The 22106-nt window shown below is 39.5% G+C and overlaps 1 protein-coding gene across 1 annotated transcript; it reads left to right on the top strand.

The window, feature by feature from the left end:
* Positions 1 to 1667: 1667 nt before the first annotated feature.
* Positions 1668 to 10301, top strand: LOC143029454 (uncharacterized). Its single transcript, XM_076192100.1, has 4 exons — positions 1668 to 3023; positions 3454 to 3610; positions 4097 to 4264; positions 9231 to 10301. The coding sequence occupies exons 1-4, from the start codon at positions 2117 to 2119 to the stop codon at positions 9484 to 9486; spliced, it is 1488 nt and encodes a 495-aa protein (XP_076048215.1). The 5' UTR covers positions 1668 to 2116; the 3' UTR covers positions 9487 to 10301.
* Positions 10302 to 22106: the final 11805 nt, after the last annotated feature.

Here is a 22106-nt window from a genome sequence, read left to right as displayed (position 1 = left end):
TCTCGTTCTCTCTGTCTCCAACCCTCACTCTCTCACTCTCTCTCTCTCTCTCTCTCTCTCTCTCTCTCTCTCTCTCTCTCTCTCTCTCTCTCTCTCTCTCTCTCTCTCTCTCTCTCTCTCTCTCTCTCTCTCTCTCTCTCTCTCTCTCTCTCTCTCTCTCTCTCTCTCTCTCTCTCTCTCTTTGTGTGTGTGTGTGTGTGTGTGTGTGTGTGTGTGTGTGTGTGTGTGTGTGTGTGTGTGTGTGTGTGTGTGTGTGTGTGTGTGTGTGTGTGTGTGTGTGTGTGTGTGTGTGTGTGTGTGCGTGTGCGTGCGTGTGTGTGTGTGTGTGTATGTGTGTGTGTGTGTGTGTGTGTGTGTGTGTGTGTGTGTTGTGTGTGTGTGTGTGTGTGTGTGTGTATATGTGTGTGTACAGTGTGTGTGTGTGTGTGTGTGTGTGTGTGTGTGTGTGTGTGTGTGTGTGTGTGTGTGTGTGTGTGTGTGTGTGTGTGTGTGTGTTTATATATGTGTGTATATGTGTGTGTGTGTGTGTGTGTGTGTGTGTGTGTGTGTGTGTGTGTGTGTGTGTGTGTGTGTGTGTGTGTGTGTGTGTGTGTGTGTGTGTGTGTATATGTGTGTGTGTGTGTTTATGTGTGGTTGTTTGTGTGCGTGTGCGCGCGTTCCCACAAACATTTTACATCTTGCGGAATGATGCCTTGTCTAGTCGAATACCCCTCAGCATTTGAAAGTCCATCTTATGTCACAACCAGAAGAAAATATAAAAGGCAAACCTCTGGGCCTTACATGATCTGCTTTGCAGATGCCTTTGTCCAACCCAATGAAACAAGTGGGCGAGAAAATTATTCTTAATTGATCGAGACCCCTTTTGTTCCCTCAACTGAATAGAATCGCCTAGCGCCAGTCACAACGAAATATGCAAACCACGATTTTCGGTTTGAGAAGTTACTTAGGTTAGGCACTCAAGTTAATCGGGAAAGCGATTAAGGTTAATATAAATGAAGGTATAAAGACTTTTCACCGCTGTGAAGTCCCTCGCCCTTTGAGGGTCCTATTTCCTGTAATCTCGTCAAAGGAAGTCACGAATATCTGCAAATGGAAGGAAAAATCTTCTCCAAGACTTCTCCAGAAAGCTAATTACATCGTTAGGAGTATACGTTCATTCCAGACGGAAAGACACATCCACTCGCATATCATCGACTGTGACACCTTTCTCCAGGTATCCACTATTAATGAGAGGTAAGAGAGTCGTTCGCAGGCTCCATGTACCTTAATTGATGTACTCACTGGGTCAGGTAACATCAATAGATAAATCCCATTTCATTCGGTTGAAGTGACTTGGTTTGATGGACTTAAAGAATGACTATGGCTGTGCACCAAATGCAACGTTTCTTCTTTACTTCTTCTATTACATGAACTACTCCATAGTCAGTAGTAACGACGGCCCTTATTATTATTTTTTTTCAAATACGATCTGGTTAAGCAATGATTAGTGTAAGTCCTACACACACACACATACATATATATGTATATATAACTATATACATACATACATATATATATATATATATATAAATATACATATATATATATATATATATATATATATTCATTGGGGGGTTTTAGTACATATATATACACACACACGAGGGAGAGTAAAAAATTATCTGCACTTTTGCCATAACATATCTTTATTATTGTCACACTGTGTTCTGTGTTTGCATACTTATGGTTGATCCTATTGTGGTTACATGATCAAAGTTTGAGCCTGATTGCGTCATTTTGCTTTCTATTTTTACAGTGTAAAGTTGGCCGCTCTACTAGCAGTATGCACCAAAGAAGAACAAAGAGCAGTGACTCGATTTCTCTGGTCGAATGGTGTGTCAGGGGCTGAAATTCATTGGGGGGGGTTTCAGTACAATACGGGGACAGGACATTACCAAATAGAATTATGTATGAGTGAATCGAGAAGTTTAAAAGTGGCCGGAAAAGCGAGGTGGAGGTTTTCGAACGCCCTGTTCCTTCTTCGTGCGTATTAGAGTTAAAAATAAAAGTATAAGAAAAGTTACCGTACTAAATAGGCTAATCGAAGCTTCCTTCTCTTCTTACAGTGTTGACCAAAATGCGGTTACTTCTCCTCGGGATTATCAGTGCACTATCTTGCACGTCGTTGGTGTTCTCCTTCAGTAAATCCCTCGACCACCTCTATGATCTCAGGAGAAACCTCAGCAGGAACCTCGGCTCGAAGCTGAGGGCCACCAGCCTCTCCAAAACCACTTCCCAAGCGCTGAACTTCGACCAAGACAGACCGTTGCTCGGTGTGGAAACTCTCTTCAGTGAGGCCTTTAAGGAAAACAAAACCAGCGGCTCAACTCAGAATGACCCCGAAAAGAACAAAGCTTCCGAAGAAACGTCGGCGTCCAATCAGATGGACCTGACTTCGACAGTACCAAGTCTTCCGAGTCCATCCCAGAGGTCGACCGTGGAGACCTCTACCACTGGAAGTGGCAGGAACGAACGAGTTGATATTCTTGTCAAATTTCTAGCGGACTTGGAGGGACTTCAGACTGAGGAAGATCTTCAAGATGACACAGAAGACTTTAATTTCAATTACCTCAAAACGTCTAGGAACGAGATCGACAATACACCTCTCCTTCAGGATAATGACCTTTTACCAGTAGATCTGGAAGGATTTCCGGACAGTTTAGACGATCCCTGGGTATTCATGAACAACGTTGGGAAAGCCGCCCTCCAAGCGAGCAAAGATGTAGAAAACATGATACTGTCTGCAATGAAACTAAGTGGCCTTTCTCCTCAAAACCTAACTGATCTTCGTGGACCTTCCATGCCCCTGAGTGACCTACTCCTCGACCCTATCGCCCTCGAAAAAATCTGGTCTGTGGTTTCGTCTGCCCCATCTGAGGAGAAGATCATGCAGGGCTTGGCCAGGGAGCTTCTTACCCCTAGAGCTCAATACGGATCCGCCCTCACCCTCGACCCCGTCACTATCATAGCTCTTCTCACTCTTGGTAAGTTATTTTTTTCTTTTCTATTTTAATGTGTGTGTGTGTGTGTGTGTGTGTGTGTGTGTGTGTGTGTGTGTGTGTGTGTGTGTGTGTGTGTGTGTGTGTGTATTTGTTATAAAAAATTATTTTCACCGAAATGAAAATGCATACCAGAACAAACAATATCAGATTTGTGGATTTTCGTCAAAGCAAATGCAATTAAAAGTCAGGAGAGATGGCGAAAGGAGCCAAATAGCCAGATCCAGATCATACATGAAATAACGAAAAAGCTCACTTGACTTGACTACTGTTACCTTCACTTGTCATAGACCTTCACATTTCAGAGACCCTTACCTATATTTTCTTCTTTTGCCGAAGTCTTGGATGAGTCATCGCCAACCTTTTTTCCTTGGTGATTTTTGGCAGTTATTAACCGCATCGTTTCTGCCCACAGCCGCGTACCTTATCCGAGCTGTCTACCAGATTCTGACGGTAACGGGACGGTCGATAGACGTGGTGGACATGGGGTTCCCCCTCGCTCTCTCCGATCTCCCAGAGGCTCTCACCGTTGTTCACAATTGGCTATCTGATACAGACATGGAGTTCGCAAGGTAAAAAAAAGATATATAAAATAATAATAATAATAATAATGATAATAGATAAATAAATAAATAAAAATAGATAAATAAATAGTAAATTAATACATAAATAAATACATAAATAAGTACATAAATAATACATAAATAGATACATAAATAAATACATGAATAAATAGACAAACAAATAGATAAATAACGGATACATTCTTAACAACTTGATGTCAAGCACGGCAAGTTTCAAACCAACATCTAAACCTAAACGATCACATAAACAGAATTGGAATACAAGTACATCAACGCATAGCACGTGCACACGCACACACGCATACATCGGATATGTATGACATGCATGTGTGATTAATGACGTATATACATACATTAGAATAAACCTCATGCATACAGTATAACTATACCGTGGGCCCCTGTAAATGTTGACTCACCCCTCATTCAGAGGAGACGGAGAACCCTATTGAATATGTTTACGTCCAATTCCCTCAGACTGGGCCGCGATGCCTACCAAGGTCCAAGTCTGCTGGAGTTGCCAGGGAGTGTAGCAGCCGTCATCAAGATGAAGAAGGAGGGACACCGCGCCTGTATCAGGCAGTTCCTGTGCCGAGACCTTTCCCAGCGGGCCTATCCAACGCTTACCTTCAACGATCTCGTCATGTGAGTTCAACAGAAATGTCCGAAGTATTAAGACAGAAAACTAGAAATATGATTTGAATAAGGTTATGGATAGGAAGGGAGATGAAAAACATGAGGATTGGAGGATGAACAAAATAGGCGTAAAAACCAAAAGTAGTAAAGAGTAGTTACAGTGTAAACTAGGCTACGAACTATTATCAAGAAAATAAGTCGAGATGGAGGATTCTGTTAGGATTCTGTTCAACCAACGAAAATTTATACCTTACAGGAACTAGTATATCTAAATGCATGACGGATTGGTTGACAAATGAGATCGGAATAGAAAGAGGGCTTTATGTTTGAATGAAAAGGGCGAAACTCACCTTAGAACTAGGTATAATGAAGTGGCTAAAATAGATAAATAAATGCGCACAGCGAAACGTAACTACGAAAGTAAGGTTGCCAGACAAGCGGGATCTAATCCCAAGTGTTTCTTTCATTTCTACATGAATAAAAATAGAAAATAGATAGTCCCAATTATATCTAGCTAAGATGTCTTGACAAATCCGAAACAAAAACGACCGAGGCGTTTAATTGATATATTCTCTGGTATTAAGAAACGAGAAGTTAGATATGGTACCTGACTGCAACCCAATCTTCAATGTGGAAGACAGAAGTAGACTAACTAGTATTAGCATTAGCAAGGAAGATGTAGTTAAATAGATTCAAAGCTACAAGATCCCAGGGTCCAGACGACTTTTTTCCGAGAATACTAAGAGAGTGTAAATTTGAAATCTGTGAGCAGTTCACGAAAGTATTTAGTAAATGGGTCGACACGTGATCCGAGCCAAGGCTGTTCCTGTATTTATAAAAAGTGATAGATATTCTATGCACAACTACAGACCAATCAGTTTAACGCCGGTTATAGGTAAAACGCTGGAATCATTAAAAGCAAATAGTATCATGGAACATTCGTGACTCACAGCATGGGTTCAGCAAAGGTAGGTTGTGCGTAACTAATATTCTATCCTTTTATATTAGTGTCTATAAGGCGGCAAATAGCACTGATAGTTACGATGCTATATACCTCGACTTTAGCAAAGCGTTCAACAAGGTGTTCTACCAGAGACTACTAAATAAAATCAAGGCCCATATCATAGGAGGAGAAGTGTTTGATTGGATTAGAGATTAGTGATAAAACAGCGGGCTCAGTTTTTGGTCCATTATTGTTCATTATGTATACAAACGACTTTACAAAGGATTACAAAGGCGGAGCATGCCGACAGGAGACCTTTTGATCCATATCTAGGTCGGATGCGAAAAAAAAATCATATTGATAATAAAACAATAAATAAAAACTATAATAATGTAAATAACAAATAAAATACATAAATAAATGCATAGGTATAGTTAAATAATAAACAAACAGGTAAATAGTAAATAATAATAAATTGACATATAACTAATAATAAATGAAAATCAGACAGACAAATGATAACAAAACAAAAACAAATAATATAAGATAAATTATAATCATTACAGCATCTTACTTAGGTATTTATCTAAATGATTCTTAAAGCTTCGAACTGAACTACATTGCACTACCTGTGCAGGAAGTTTATTCCATTCATTAACTACACGGTTGGCAAAGTTGTTTCTACCTACTTCCAAATTGAATCTATTTCCGGACAGTTTGAGACCATTGTTTCTTGTCTGATTCTCATTCAATGTGAAAATTTGGTCACTTTTGATGTTGTCAATTCCCTTTAGAATCTTAAAGACCTGTATCAAGTCACCTCTGAGTCTACGCTTTTTTAGGGAAAACAGATTCATGTGTTTTAGTCGATTTTCGTATGATTTATTTTTGATATTTGGAATCAGTTTTGGGGCTCGCCGTTGTACTTTTTCCAGTCTGTCAATGTCTTTAATGAGATTCGGTGACCATACGGAAACAGCATATTCCAAATGTGGACGAACTAACGATTTATATAGCTTGTTAATGAGTGATGAACTTTGGAAATCAAAAGATCGCGCAATCAGTCCCAGAATCTTATTTGCTTTCTCAGAGGTTGAAATACACTGCTTGGATAATTTGAGGTCGTTACTGATAATTACGCCGAGATCTTTTTTACTATCCACTTTTCTTAACGAATTTCTAAATAACTTGTAATCGTACTTACTGTTATTTTTACCTATGTGCATTACCTTGCATTTACTTGTGTTAAATTTCATTAGCCACTTTTCAGACCATTGCTGTAATTTATCTAAATCTTCTTGAATATCTAATTGGTTTGAGTGATCATTTGCCACTCCGCACAGTTTTGTATCGTCAGCAAATTTGGAAACAGTAGATTTTAGTCCATGGTCTATATCATTTATATATACTATGAGAAAAGTGGGAGGTGAGCCAGCTGTTGTTTGCAGACGACACTGCGCTTGTGGCAGGGTCAGAGGAGGGATTGAGGAAACTGGTGGCAGAGTTTGGGAGAGTATGTGATAGAAGAAAGCTAAAGATAAATGTGGGTAAAAGTAAGGTGATGAGATGTACAAGGGGTGAAAGTGGCAGTAGACTGGAAGTGAACATTAAGGGAGAGCGACTGGAGGAAGTGGATAGTTTTAGATACTTGGGTGCAAGTGTAGCAGGAAAAGGTGGAGTGAAGGTGGAGGTAGAATGTAGATTGAGAGAAGCGAGTAAATGCCTTGGTGGTTTAAAGAGTGTAATGAGAAATAGACATTTGGGAATGGATGCGAAGAGGAGACTGTATGAAGGAGTGATTGTGCCAACAGCACTGTATGGGGCAGAAACGTGGAACATAAGAGAAGAAGAGAGAAGGAGTTTGAATGTGTTTGAGATGAGGTGTCTGAGAATTATGGTGGGGGTTACTAGGCTGGATAGAGTGAGAAATGAGGAGGTGAGGAGGAGAACAGGGGTGAAAAAGGATTTGGGAGATAGGGTTGATGAAAGAATATTAGGATGGTTTGGACACATGGAAAGAATGAGTGAAGAAAGACTAGTAAAAGAGGTATGGAAGGCAGATGTGGAGGGAGTGAACATGAGGGGACGTCCTAGGATGAGGTGGATGGATGGGGTGAAGGGGGCTTTGGGGAAGAGGGGAATGTCTGTTGGGAAGGAAGGGAGAGGACGGAAGACAGAGGTGAGTGGAGAATGGTTGTATATGGATGATGTTGTGACTGCATGAGGAGAAATGGGCGGGGGGGTGGGGGGTGGGGTAGTATGTGTGAGTAAATTTTGACGCAGCCCGAAGGGATTTCTCCCCGTCCTCGCCTTATATGCAAAGGGGGACGGAGAGGGGGGGGGTCGCCGATTAAATGAAGCGGCCTTGCTGTGGATGTACTGTGTCTTGCGACACTGCTTCTGACCCAGGGCGGTGGGCAGGGTGCAGGGATGACCCGTCATCCAGGAGGTGCTCAGATGAGAGGAAGGGTGGGAGGGGTGTGGAGTGTATTTGGGGATGTAATGGGTGGGAGTGTTTTTATGCCTTTCCCTTTTTGGCTACCTCCCTTGGAAGGGGGGAAAAATCCTTGGTATATGTATGTATGTATGTATGAATAGAAGTAGCCCAAGAACGGAACCCTGAGGAACTCCACTTGCAACACTTTTCCATCCAGAAGTTTTTCCATTTAAAACAACTCTCTGTTTTCGACCATTCAACCAATTACTAGTCCAACTTAATAGGCTACCACTTATTCCATGCGAAGCTAATTTAGTAAGTAGTCTTTCGTGTGGGACGGTATCAAAAGCTTTTGCAAAGTCTAGATATATTAAATCTATATTGGACAATAGTATTAATAGTAATGCTAATAAGTTTCTTGGTTACATTATAATAACGCTATATTAGGTCGGAGAGAGATGTTGGGATACTGCAGCAGGATCTTAGTCTATTGTTTATATGATCGGAGAAATGACAAATGGACTTCAATATCTCAAAATGCAGTGTGTTAAACGTAGAATTATACAGCCCAGCTAACAGGTATAGTTTAGCTAACGCCATATTGAAGAAAACATAATTTGAAAAGGACTTAACAGTGTTAGTGAGTCCTGACCTTAAATCCAGGAATGGATGCATTGATACCAGGAATAGGGCTAACAGGACATTAGGATGTATTACTAGGATGGTTACAGACAAAAGTGCTGAGGTGATCATTAGTATTTTTCGGACATTCATAGAAATACTTGGAATTTGAAAGAAAAAGAAAAATTGTATGTTATTTTTCAAGCAATTCTAAGGTACTTTTGTTTTAGACCATTTTTCATTGGTGTGCACTAAAATGGTGCAATGTTGGAACAAAGTTATGACCCGTAAAGTTACCACGGCCGTAACGCAGGCAATTCCACTAATCACGTTAGAAAGACGCGGAATTATGTCCTCTAAGGGTCACCCGCCCGGAAAAGGGCGATAGCAGACTCATCCTTGGTTATGCGGTACAGTTTTGGTCTCCGTCCTATAGAATGGATATTAATTTACTAGAATCAGTACAGAGGAGAATGACCAAAATGATACAAGGGCTTAGAAATTTACTATACGAAGACAGGCTTAGCCACCTTAACTTACACTCTCTGGAAAGACGAAGAGTGCGAAGTGGTCTAATAGAAGCATTTAAATGGGCCAAGGGGGATGCAGGCAAGGTCATCATATCAAGACAGCAGGACAGGACTCATGGTATTAGATTTGAATTGGACAAATCTAGATTTAAGAAGGAAATAGGTATGAACTGGTTTACCATCAGAGTGGTTAATGACTGAAATGAATATAGTAATCATATAGTGAGCGCTGACACATTAGAAAACATTATGGATGGGGATAACAAGTGTTAGGGAACATGGAACTGTTTGGTATAGGCCTTATGGTCTCTTACAATCTCCTTCTTTCTTATGTTCTTAAGTAAGTTAATTATGTCGATTTTTTTTAATCTCTCGGCAGTATCTAACTAAATGTAGTCAACTTTGCAAAGTTAATTTTGTCGATCGTTTTTCTTTTCTGGGCAGAGCTTCCCTGGGTCACTACTACGGAGAGAAGGATCTCAGCTACTACATCGACTACGTCCAGGATCGTCCGGAAGCTTGCGAGTCTTTCCCTCACAAGTGTTCCTCTGTGACGTTAGACGAAGTAGATCGCCTCAGAGGCCTCTTCAGCAGAGCAGGAGAGGTGTTCCTCGACCTTACAGACTCTCTTCGGCAGAGGTTATCGGAAAGTAAAATGAGTCTTAGCAGCTCAAGTGTCTTCAGTTACTTTGGATGGTAGGGAGTGGTCTTAGACAGAGACAGGCTTCTTGGAGGTCACCTACTTCCGAGAGGCTGCACCCTAGAGTACGGGATCGAAAAACCCAGGTTCCTTAAAGGAAATGAACATTTGAATTTTTGGGGGGTTATTCTAAGTCATAAACAAACCTCATGTTGTTTAATCATCAGTTTTCATCCACATCTCATGAATCAGTCTCGCCTAAATTCAGTACACAAATTCCAATAACAAGATTGTTGTTTGCTCCTACAAGGGTCCTAGTCTAACTTTCTAACCCCACCAGACAATCCGTAGAGAAGGAGAAAGACGTCCGGCTTTCTTCAAAGAATTCTTGGTAACCCTGATCGGAACTCCATTCTGTGTTGTAATACAAACGACTCCGTTAAATCTACTTGAAGACGCACGATGGATGTACTTTCCGGCTAAGACAAATGAGTGTAATATAGCTGAAAATTCTATAATTGATTTGGATAAACAACTAAACAAAATGTTGTAATGTACCCCCAACTCCTTTTTCGTCCAACATCGTTATGAACCAGAAAGATCTCCTGTTGGCATTCTTTATCATTATAACACACAATAGAAATATATGTCCATCGAAAAGTAACCAACATGTTCCACAACCATTGGAATGAAGAGAGTGACGAGCAGGATTATTGACCGATATCCCTTCGCAAGGAAAGGCAAACTCTTCTTTCAGAAGTTATACATCTGCCATGAGGTTATGATCTCGTTTAAGAGGCTGGTTGCCTTGGTCAGTACAAATTCTGTGGAAGCTCGAAGTTCTAAGCATTTTAAGAGTTTATTACATTTCATATAAATCTACTAACTAAACATATATATATATATATATATATATATATATATATATATATATATATATATATATATATATACATATATATATATAAATATATATATACATATATATATATATATATATATATATATATACATATATATATATTCGGGGTTCATAAAGATTCTTTGCACAGTCTGCGCCGTGAGGATCTGCACTAGGAGAGCAACAACGAACACGTCCCAACACATGCAGTTGTCATCAATTCTGCTTGAAGACATTTTGGAAAGATGTCGTTTGGAGAGTAAAACTCAGTTCACTCGAGAATACAGTCTCTGTAGACATAACCAAGATCGTTCTTAGTGAAGGTCTCACTGTGTTTGTTCGCAAACAGACCAGTAAGGTGTTTGTGCTTGTTTGCCGACCAAGGTGAGTCCGTCACCAAGAACAATATTCTCGCTTGTGTCTGCACACACTGTGAGTTCATACGGGCCAGGCATAACCGTGAACAGAACTTCAGTCGTCACTTCGACTAATGTTTTACATAAAACCACTGTGGCAAATCGTCCATGTCGACGAGCACACTGTACAAATAACCCAACTGTTCTCAGTATCTAAAGAACCGCTACTCACAACACGGTTCTGGTGAGAGCCACTTGAAGTTTTGTCATCGGTGTGCCTAAATGGATGAGTAGAAAATCCTGAGTAGACTACTCCGTCATGATAAAACCCGCTGAAAGTCGTTTCCCTTACAACGATCATTAGTGTAGGTCACACACACACACACACACATATATATATATATATATATATATATATATATATATATATATATATGTATATATATATATATATATATATATATATATATACATATGTGTGTGTGTGTGTGTGTGTGTGTGTGTGTGTGTGTGTGTGTGTGTGTGTGTGTGTGTGTGTGTGTGTGTGTGTGTGTGTGTGTGTGTGTGTGTGTGTGTGTATGTATGTATATATATACATATATATATATATATGTATATATATACATATGTTTATGTATATATATATAAATATATATAAATCTATATATATATATATATAAATCTATATATATATATGCATTCTCATGTACGCAGTAGTGGGTAGCGTGTCTGCCTTGAAAGATGGACATCCGGGTTAGATCCTTGGTAAGCGTTAGGCAACTGTTTCATGTCGAGCTTTCATGGTTTCTCAACCCCCCTCTGCAACGGCGGACAACAGCGGAGCAGTGTGTTAGTGTCACTTTTCAGTGTTAGTACCTAATCACTAAAATCGACCCGATCGCTTTGGGTCCAGACTTCATCACACATTCACTCCACCACACTCAACACTATATATACATTACACCATCCGTACTTTACCAAACTTTACCGTAGTGAAGCACAGAAACTGTATATTCCCTAATGGGATAACCCGGTGGTCTTGCATTGGGCCCACAAGATTTAACGCACACACACACATGGGTATCGTTATCATTATTTCTATCATACATACATCGTGGCAACCATACATTTCATACTATTAACGTGGGTAATGACAATTTTTACTTTAATGTATAAGAATTAGAACAATACCAATTAGAAATATTCTCATCTGCATAGATGGAAGGACAAAATTTATTGAAGTTACTTGGGATTGTACCGTCTTTGTTATCACCATACCAGTGCCAGTAATTCCTGTATCATTTACCCTTTGCCATAGCATGATGGCTTGGACAAATGTCTCTCCAGGACCCCAAACAGCTTAAGATTTTAGTCAGACGAGTAGGGAGGATGGGAAGATTCCTTTCAGACCGGAAGACACCCCAAAAATGTGTAACAAAATTGACTGGCGCTTGCTAAATATATGTACAGTACTCCATGGCATGGAAGAGTCAAATTAACGATTCAAGAAAGGGTTGGAAACCACATTATCGAATGGGCGATGGACATACGGATTGAAGACCATATTTCTGCTTGAGCGATGGTTTTAAAGGATTAGAAACCACATTTCTGCATGAACTCGTCCATTTATATTGTACAAAACCTAAGTCTAAAGCAAATCATACCTTTGTATGGGCATTATATTCAAGAATGTGTAAATACTCTTACTGATACACACGCTTAGCCATCCATGCTTGTTGCAATAGATTTCCTCAGTGAAATTAATGTATAATATACAATAAAGAAATCCAAGTTTGCATATGTTTCACTATCACATGACTCGTCATTGGTACAAAACCATTACCATAAACCGCGGTGTGTGTGTGTGTATGTGTGTGTGTGTGTGTGTGTGTGTGTGTGTGTGTGTGTGTGTGTGTGTGTGTGTGTGTGTGTGTGTGCGTGTGCGTGTGCGTGTGTGTGTGTGTGTGTGTGTGTGTGTGTGTGTGTGTGTGTGTGTGTGTGTGTGTGTGTGTGTGTGTGTGTGTGTGTGTGTGTGTGTGTGTGTGTGTGTGTGTGTGAGAGAGAGAGAGAGAGAGAGATACAATAATAATACTGATAAATGAGTAATAATGATATTGACAACTTTACACAAGAAAAAGTCGTCCAAACAAATATTGACTAGAACTATAATAGTTTCAATAACACACAAAATGTAATATAGTAAAGTAATTATGAAGAGAGAACAAATTTAAACATTGAAAGTAGCACCATGATACATAAGAAACTTAATAACAAATAAAAAAAACTCATTGTGTCTGGTTATCATTGAGAACTGAATATATTTTCAACTTGATATTTTATTAAGACTCTTATGTTTGAAGGGCGGTCATTTCGAAGTAAAGTGCTAGCGTGATAAAAAACTGTTTTTACAGGAGCCAGAGTGTCTGATTTAGTAGCAACCGGAGCTGTTTCTGGCGCGGTTGTGTACTGCTGGCTGGTAATTGTATCATAGGTACTTTGGACCATTGTTATTGTAGATGTTGTATAAATGGTTTAAGTTTCAGTTGTGCAACGCAGTAACCGGCAGTCAGCATTTCCACTTTTGCAAAATCATCAGGACCTTTAAGGTTCCTGCAAAGCAAGTCTAATATAAATCTTATGATTTTATTTTGAAGGTTTATCCATTTCACTGATAAAAAGAGAACTTTAACACCACTTTTTGTCATGTTTTAGAAAGTGTGCTAAGTTTTAAAGTGAATTTTTCTAAATAAATATGTTTGGATTTTAGTATATTTTGACCTAGATTTACCGGTAATGACCCGCCATAAGTGAACCAAATAATAGACTGACCACTTGTACATTCTTCTGAGAAGGGAGGGGAAAGTATAAAGAAACATTGAAGTTATAATTTCCATTAGTAATAAGATGACACACCCTCGCCCCTTTTGTTGGATATCACTTGATCAATCATCATTCATCATTGTTGTAGTATGTAAGTGGTTTTTGTATCTTTCATTTACGATACAGAAGGAGAATACAACAAGATGCAAGAAGAATCACACAAAACCTGTTGCATTATATTGAATCAAGTTTGGTTAATTCAGATGCATGCATACATGAAATTCTTGAAACAGGTGCTCTGCAAATAAATACTTCAGCGCATAAAGATGATGCAACAGCCGTTTCTCTGGATACTCAAATTGAAGGATCTTTAGAAGAAAGTATTTTTGAGGAAATTATGGAAAACATACTTGAATCGCCAGAATACTTAAATGAGATAAATGCAGATAGTGATGACTTGGGCGTAATTGAATATGAAAATAGCTCGTGATGAAAATATATCAGAAGAGGTCAAAGACTATTTTATTTTTAATATGGGTAATTTGTTTTGTGAGGAACATTACTTACCATGCATATACACGAATTAATTTCATTGTCTGTCGTCTGCATTGTTTTGGCTGTCATCAGATGATTTTATTAAGCAAAAGGAAAAAGCACAGGTTAAATTCAACATAAAGTATATGCAATTACTTAAGTAACAATTGCATGTCATTAACTATATTGTATGTGGATTCCAAAGGTTAAGAGGATTATGAGGACTCATGCGTGTATGACTGAAGTAATTAATGGCCGATGACTTAAAGAATTGTCGAAATAATTCAAAAGAATTTCCAAAAAGGCACAAATTACATATTTGATCAAATGTACTAATGTAATATGCAAGAAAATTTTATTATTTGCGTTTAAGATAACTCCGACGCAAAAATAAGTCTCTCACTGCACGCTACAATAAACAGGCTTCCCTATGAAATTAAGTAACTGGCATTTTGTGAATAGCGTTTTGGTTCAATGTTAAATTAGATTAGATATTCTTTTTATTGTTTTTATTAATAAAATTTTATGTACATTGACACTACTTTATTAGCTTATGGGCAGTCTTCATTTGAGTTCAGAAACTCCAAAACCAAGGGCATTTCCGACATAAAACTCAAAAAGCAACATATATACATACAGGTCTAAAGATCACGTAAATCTGGTATCATACATTTACGTGTATTTCCTAGGATGAACACGTAAAATACTTTTATCAATACATAAAGCCTATTTGCACTAGAAAAGTTTTCTGTAATTATTGTGGATTTGTTTTCTTTGTATGGGCATTCAATTGTTATAGATTTGATATTTTCATTATAGGATAGGAGAAATAATAAAAAAAAATAGCTGAGATCATGAATACAATCATTTCTCCGACCTACTTGCATTATCCTCTCTTCTCCGGAAGGGCATTGCGTGAGTCATTTATCTTCTGTTTTGAGTTTATGCACACTCTTTAACATGTGAAGGAAAAATCACGTATTCAATTAGATGCCTGAAATGCAAAAGAAAATAAAAGAAAAAAACATGCCATGAAAATGTCGCCAGGAAGGTGTTGTCATCGGTGTGGTCACATTTTCTAAGCCCTTTAAGACACTAGTTTTACACACACACACACACACACACACCACACACACACATATATATATATAAATATATATATATATATATATATATGTGTGTGTGTGTGTGTGTGTGTGTGTGTGTGTGTGTGTGTGTGTGTGTGTGTGTGTGTGTGTGTGTGTGTGTGTGTGTGTGTGTGTGTGTGTGTGTGTGTGTGTGTGTGTGTGTGTGTGTGTGTGTGTGTGTGTGTGTGTGTGTGTGTGTGTGTGTGTGTGTGTGTGTGTGTGTGTGTGTGTGTGTGTGTGTGTGTGTGTGTGTGTGTGTGTGTGTGTGTGTGTGTGTGTGTGTGTGTGTGTGTGTGTGTGTGTGTGTGTGTGTGTGTGTGTGTGTGTGTGTGTGTGTGTGTGTGTCTGTGTCTGTGTGCATACCGTTGTACGAAGATACGAATATTACGATTATTGCCTGTGATCCCCTTCAGCGTCGTTATACAATGATGATTATCATTTTTGTCTTTTAGAAGCAAATTATGGTGAAGCCCGTCGCTGGTCTGGGTGGCTAGGGGACGCTACCCAAGGATGCTGTCTTGCTCGCGTGATGGAGCTGCTTGCACCTCATCAGTGTGCTATCTTATTGTTGCGCTATTCAGAGGAGTTATGCTGTTTTTGTTTCGTCACTGATTTCAAGTTGGGTCTCCTAGAGCTGCGAGGCGGCCTGCCACAAGCCGTTAGTGGCAGGATAGTGAAGCGGGTAGTGGGTGAGTGGGTGGCGGGCAGGGTGGCCACAGTAGTGACAGACACTCTTTGGTAGCGAAGTCCTCTTGTAGTTCCTCCCTAGAACAATAGCCCAGCTGGAGACGATGCAGCGCGACCTCCTCCGCTCTCGTTAGGTCACTGGGGCTGTCGGGACTTTGGTAATCCGTGGCCCAGTCATACCAGACAGCCTGGTAATTGGTGGCCTCGAGCTCCCGGTGATGCAGATGCGCATGACGAGTGGCTATGTGTCCAACCAGCGTCTTGATCTGTCCTAAGGATATTGGGACCTGATAGTTGACAGCTGGGAGAGCTGAGGATAGTCTTGCCGCCGTATCTACGTCCTCGTTACCCTGTATTCACACGTGGCTGAGTATCCCGTTGAGTCTCGCCCGTTTCCCCGCGTTTGCCAGGCTCTGGATGAGAGTCAATGTGGCCGTGATAAGGGCGGTGTCTTGGGTGGGTCGCGCCTGTTTAAGTGTCTGCAGAGCGACCCTGCAGTCGGTGTGAATGATCTCCGTTTCCTCGCGGCGGTTGGTGGAGTGCCGGAGGGCGTGCTGGATGGCAACCACTTTCGTTTGGAAGGTGGAGCAGTGATCCGATGTCCTCCAGGAGGAGACACCCGTCTCCCCCAATGACCACTGCCGCCCCAGTTAGGCCTCTGCCGCGGACAACGGATCCATCCCTAAACTACACCGCGCTGCCAGGGTTCCAGGCCTGATTGACACGGTCGCAAGGGCGAGCTGGCGTAGCTCTTCCGTGGAGCACAAAGCCCTTACTGCGGCGATGGGCGTAAAAGTTACCTCAACAAGCGGTTGCTCCCACGGGGATAGTTCCTGGTGTGTTTCGACGGGACGGTGTCCATGAAATTATTGGCCGCGTCGGCAACTCTATAGATCCTGGTGTTAGTGGTGAAGAAGGTCCTATCGTGAGGTAGGACTCTTCTAAGCCTGGTGTCCACTGTCGTCTCGCTGACCTGTGGGAGGATCTTGGCAACCCTGCAGTCCACAATTTATTGGGTTCTGTTGGTAACGGGGACCAAACGAGTCTTGCTCTGTAGTGCACAGGCTCTGGTCCACCTAGGTGGCCCCAACATGATTCTTATGGCCTGGTTCTGGATGACCTCGACCTTCTCCAGCAGTCCACCGCTGAGCAAGACGAGAACAGGCGCGCTGTAATTAAATAGTAAGCGTTCGACCTGTACATAGTAGAGTCGTAAAATGGGATAGGATTTCCCTGACCCCGGTCTTGTTATGGCCCTCTTTACTGTGGTCCTTACTTGCGTCCTTTCCCTCAGGCAGGTAACGTGACGGGCAAAGGACAACCTCCCATCCTGAACATGTAGATGCTGGTTCAATGCGAGTCCCCTGAACATCATGGCCTCGGATTTTTAAGTTGAAACCCTCAGTCACAACTCCTCGCTCCTCTGCTTCAAGAGGTTGATGGCCCCCTATGCTTTGGTGATCAGATCGCACTGTCCGGTGACGGCGAGGACCAGGTCGTCGGCGCAGCTGAGGAGCACTGTGCCAGCCGTGAAAGACAGGTTGACCAGTTGCTCCATCAGGAGTTTGAAGAGAACGGGGCTGAAGATCCCTCCTTGTGGACTGTCGTTCTCATAGGTCCTGTAGGATGATGTACGGCCCTGGGACTTGACCCTGACGCGCCGCCCCTGTAGGTAATCCTCAATCCTTGCTAGTAGTCTCCCGTGGATGCCCTTTCTGAGAAGGGTTGCCAGGAACGTGAGAGGGTACGAGGGCCCTCTTCAGGTCCAGGAGCACGGCAACGGCGGCTCGATTATTCACGTGGTCCTGTCACCTCGGTTGAACCAAAACACGTGCAGAAGGTCCCAGTCGCCACAGGAGCCGATTGAGGACCATCCTTTCCGCCAATTGGCCACACAATTGAGAAGGGAGATGGACCTCGGGTTGGCGGGATCTTTGGGCTTGGAAATCGGCCGGATACCCTGCCGATTTCCAATCTGACCGCAGGTACACGATCGACAATAAGTGGTTGATCAGAGTTAGAATCGCCTGCTCACCAGCTGGACCTGCGTGCGCCAACATGATGTAGGTGACCCCGTTGGCACCGGTGGCCGCTTCTCGCCCTGATCGCCTGGCCCTGTTGATCTCCCTATTGGTTAAGGGACGGTCCGCTAGGTCCGGTCTTGCCTTGCCGTCCCCGATAAGACGTTTCCTCTTCAGTCGGAGATGCTGTCGACGCTCCTGTTGATGTTACATAGAGTTACATGGTATTACATGGACAAACGAAAAGCAATAGACCTTACATGGCGGTTTCGGTATCTAATATATGATTAATATTATCATTACTATTATCATTATTATTAATATTATTATTATTATTATTATTATTATTATTATTATTATTATTATTATTATTATTATTATTATTATTATTATTATTATTATTATTATTATTATTATTATTATTATTATTATTATTATTATTATAATTATTATTATTATTATTATTATTATTATTATTATTATTATTATTATTATTATTATTATTATTATTATTATTATTATTATTATTATTATTATTATTATTATTATTATTATTATTATATTATTATTATTATTTATTATTATTTATTATTATTATTATTATTATTTATTATTATTATTATTATTATTATTATTATTATTATTATTATTATTATTATTATTATTATTATTATTATTATTATTATTATTATTATTATTATTATTATTATTATTATTATTATTATTATTATTATTATTATTATTTATTATTATTATTATTATTATTATTATTATTATTATTATTATTATTATTATATTATTATTATTAACATTAATATTTATTATTATTATTATTATTATTATTATTATTAATATTATTATTATTATTATTATTATTATTATTATTATTATTATTATTATTATTATTATTATTATTATTATTATTATTATTATTATTATTTATTATTATATTATTATTATCATTATTATTATTTATTATTATTATTATCATTATTATTATTATTATTTATTATTATCATTATCATTATTATTATTATTATTATTATTATTATTATTATTATTATTATTATTTATTATTATTATCATTATCATTATTATTATTATTATTATTATTATTATTATTATTATTATTATTATTATTATTATTATTATTATTATTATTATTATTATTATTATTATTATTATTATTATTATTATTATTATTATTATTATTATTATTATTATTATTATTATTATTATTATTATTATTATTATTATTATTATTATTATTATTATTATTATTATTATCATTATTATTATTATCATTATTACTATTATTATTATCATTATTATTATTATTATTACTATTATTACTACTACTACTATTATCATTGTTGCTGTTGTTGTTGTTTTAATTGATTAAGAAGTAAATAACCCCAGTTGGAGATTTATAGCTAAGTACGTAAATTTCGAGACGTTTTTTGAATACCTCTACAGCGGAACAGTCGGATTTTAGACCATCCTATACATCAACAAAGCGATTGAAGAAAGAATACTTTGCTACGTCTTTTTAAAATCCGTTTCCTACAATCTTGCATCCATTACTCCTGCTTGCGTTGGAGGTGTCAATCTTAAAACATTTTTCCACGTTTATGTTTTCAATTCCTTTGGCAATTTTGAATACCTCAATTAAATCTCCTCTCATTCTCCGTTTGGAGAGACTAAACAAAATTAGTTCACTTAGGCGCTCTTTGTACCACTTGTTCCGCAACCTAGGAATGAGCTTTGTTACTCTACGCTGCACTTTTTCTAACTTCTGTATATCCTTTTTGTAATATGGAGAGGAACATTGTAAATGGTGAGGAGATAGTAGTGGAGGTCGAGCCGGACCGCTAACCTTTCCACCCCTTCACCACAGGGCACCGGGTCGGTCATCCGTGTTATGGGACATTGTTCCTCACCAGCGTCGTAAATACCCGATCGTCCCCTGTTCTTGATGAGTTTCGGACATCGCAGGCGCCATGCGTTGTGTCCATTGCCACAGTTTGTGCATCTTGCGGTGGTGGTCTACTTGGCCTTATGACGTTGAATACACTCTTTGAATGGGTGGTGCAAGCTGCATACGCCACACCTGGTACTGTTCGGACAGCGCATCTGCAGGTATCCAAACCGCTGGCATTTGAAGTACAGCACCGGTTTCCTGGTAAATGGACATAGGGGATACCTATCCCAGGCCCTTACATCGAGTTTTGCCGATGCTGTACCCTGAGTGACCACCAACCCCTACCGTGTGGCCATCTTGCCTGAGCTAGCTTGTAGGTTTTCAGTGATTACTACGCGGAGATGAGACTTGACTGCCTTTAGTGGGAATTCAAGAGGATATTTCTGAACAAAAGATTTGGTGTGTTCCTCGGTGGGGTCAAGGCGAAGTAGCCTTCAGCTGGCCCCGAGCCCCGTCAGGGTTTCCATCTTCATTGCCGACTCCCTGTTCCTGGGGGTATGTACTCACCCTTTAGGTTGGCGCTGAACGAGATCCTCAGCCCCGGATGGCCCTTCTCCAGCGTCACCATTACTTGTTAGGGGCTTGGAAAGGCTTGGGAAGGCTTCAGAGTTTCGAAGCTTGAACTCTGGGAGAGGCGCAGTCGTGCCTTCCTCCGTGGTTTTTTTTTTTTTTTCAGTGGCTTTTCCTCTGTCCCGCCTCTTGCCAAAATTTCTCTTCCTGGGCCTGCAGATGGCTTCGGTTTTCATCATAATCTATAGATCACACTGCAACTACAGAAGGGAAATTGCTGAGTCCTCCCTAATTAATCAATTTCCTGATTTTAACACAACTAAAGGGCAATGATACCTGATGCCATTATCAGCTTGGCCGTTAACAAATTTGCACATCAAGTTGTTCGCCCAGATTTAAAACCACCACCAGACGCTCAAACTTTACCTGGGTGCAAGTGGACCACTTGTTAGCATGCTTGCCTCCCCACGTCCCCTCTATGTACTTCCGCTTAGTATATGAATCCACCTGCACATTTGTATAACCACGCTGAAGAGGATCACAGATTTTGATCGTAATATACATAGCTTCGTACAACATTCTTTCTTTTCTTCGATAGTAGGATCTGCTGTTTATCTAAGTGCAGCCCTCTTCAGGAAAATACAAGATAGACGAAGTGATAAGACACATATACCCCTCTTTCACCAGATGAGGGATAAAACAGGAACTCGGACAATCTACATGGCAGGCCAGCTGACCTGGATCAAGGGAAAGGCTTGGGGTCAGACGCGGGGTCAAGCGTGGGGTCAAGAGAGGGGTTAGGAGGGGGATAATTAATGGCAAGGAGACTCGACTCACCGCTAAACGCGAAACGATGTCAGACCATTGTCCTTTGGAAATATTAAAATTGGGACATTCTTCGATTAAGGTGGATTCAACTATCTTCCTCCTGAAACCACAACTGGACTTAAACATTAGTTTAGCCTTATCTCAGTCAATCCAAGTTGACCCATCGCTTGACCCTATGTTTGACCCCGCGTCTGACCCCACGTCCTACCCTTATCCAGGTCAGCTGGCCTGTTATGTAGACTGTCCGAGTTTCTTTTATATTCCCCTCCTGGTAACAGAGTAGTATATATATAGATCTCTAACAACTTCGCCTAACTTGCACTTTCCTGAAGAGGGCTGCAGGTGGTAGCCGAAATATAGAAGTTAACATTCTCCCAAGGTTTTCTTTCACTTCGACCGTGGGTTCTCTTTGTGTTTTACTAATGTGTTACTACAAGTCTCTCTAGTAAATATATATATACATATATATATATATATATATATACATATATATATATATATATATATACATGTATATATATATATATATATATATGTATATATATATATATATGTGTGTATGTGTGTGTGTGTGTGTGTGTGTGTGTGTGTGTGTGTGTGTGTGTGTGTGTGTGTGTGTGTGTGTGTGTGTGTGTGTGTGTGTGTGTGTGTGTGTGTGTGTGTGTGTGTGTGTGTAGTGTAGTGTAGTGTTTAAGACTTACCCTTCCCGTTTGCTACTCTCATTTGTCTTAAATACTTTATGTGCATATATATATATATATATATATATATATATATATATATACATATATATATATATATATATACATATATATATATATTCATACATGCATATACCAAAGGCTTTTTTCCCTTACAAAGCAGGTAGCCAAAAAACAGATGCATAAATTCCCCTCCCAAATAGGGGAATATTTC

This window comes from Oratosquilla oratoria, chromosome 11 (genome assembly GCF_046742065.1).
Source record: "Oratosquilla oratoria isolate Oo_2021 chromosome 11, ASM4674206v1, whole genome shotgun sequence".
NCBI classification, from domain to species: Eukaryota; Metazoa; Arthropoda; class Malacostraca; order Stomatopoda; family Squillidae; genus Oratosquilla; species Oratosquilla oratoria.
The sequence above is the reverse complement of the archived record's forward strand: the minus strand, read 5'-3'. Positions and strand labels throughout refer to the sequence as shown.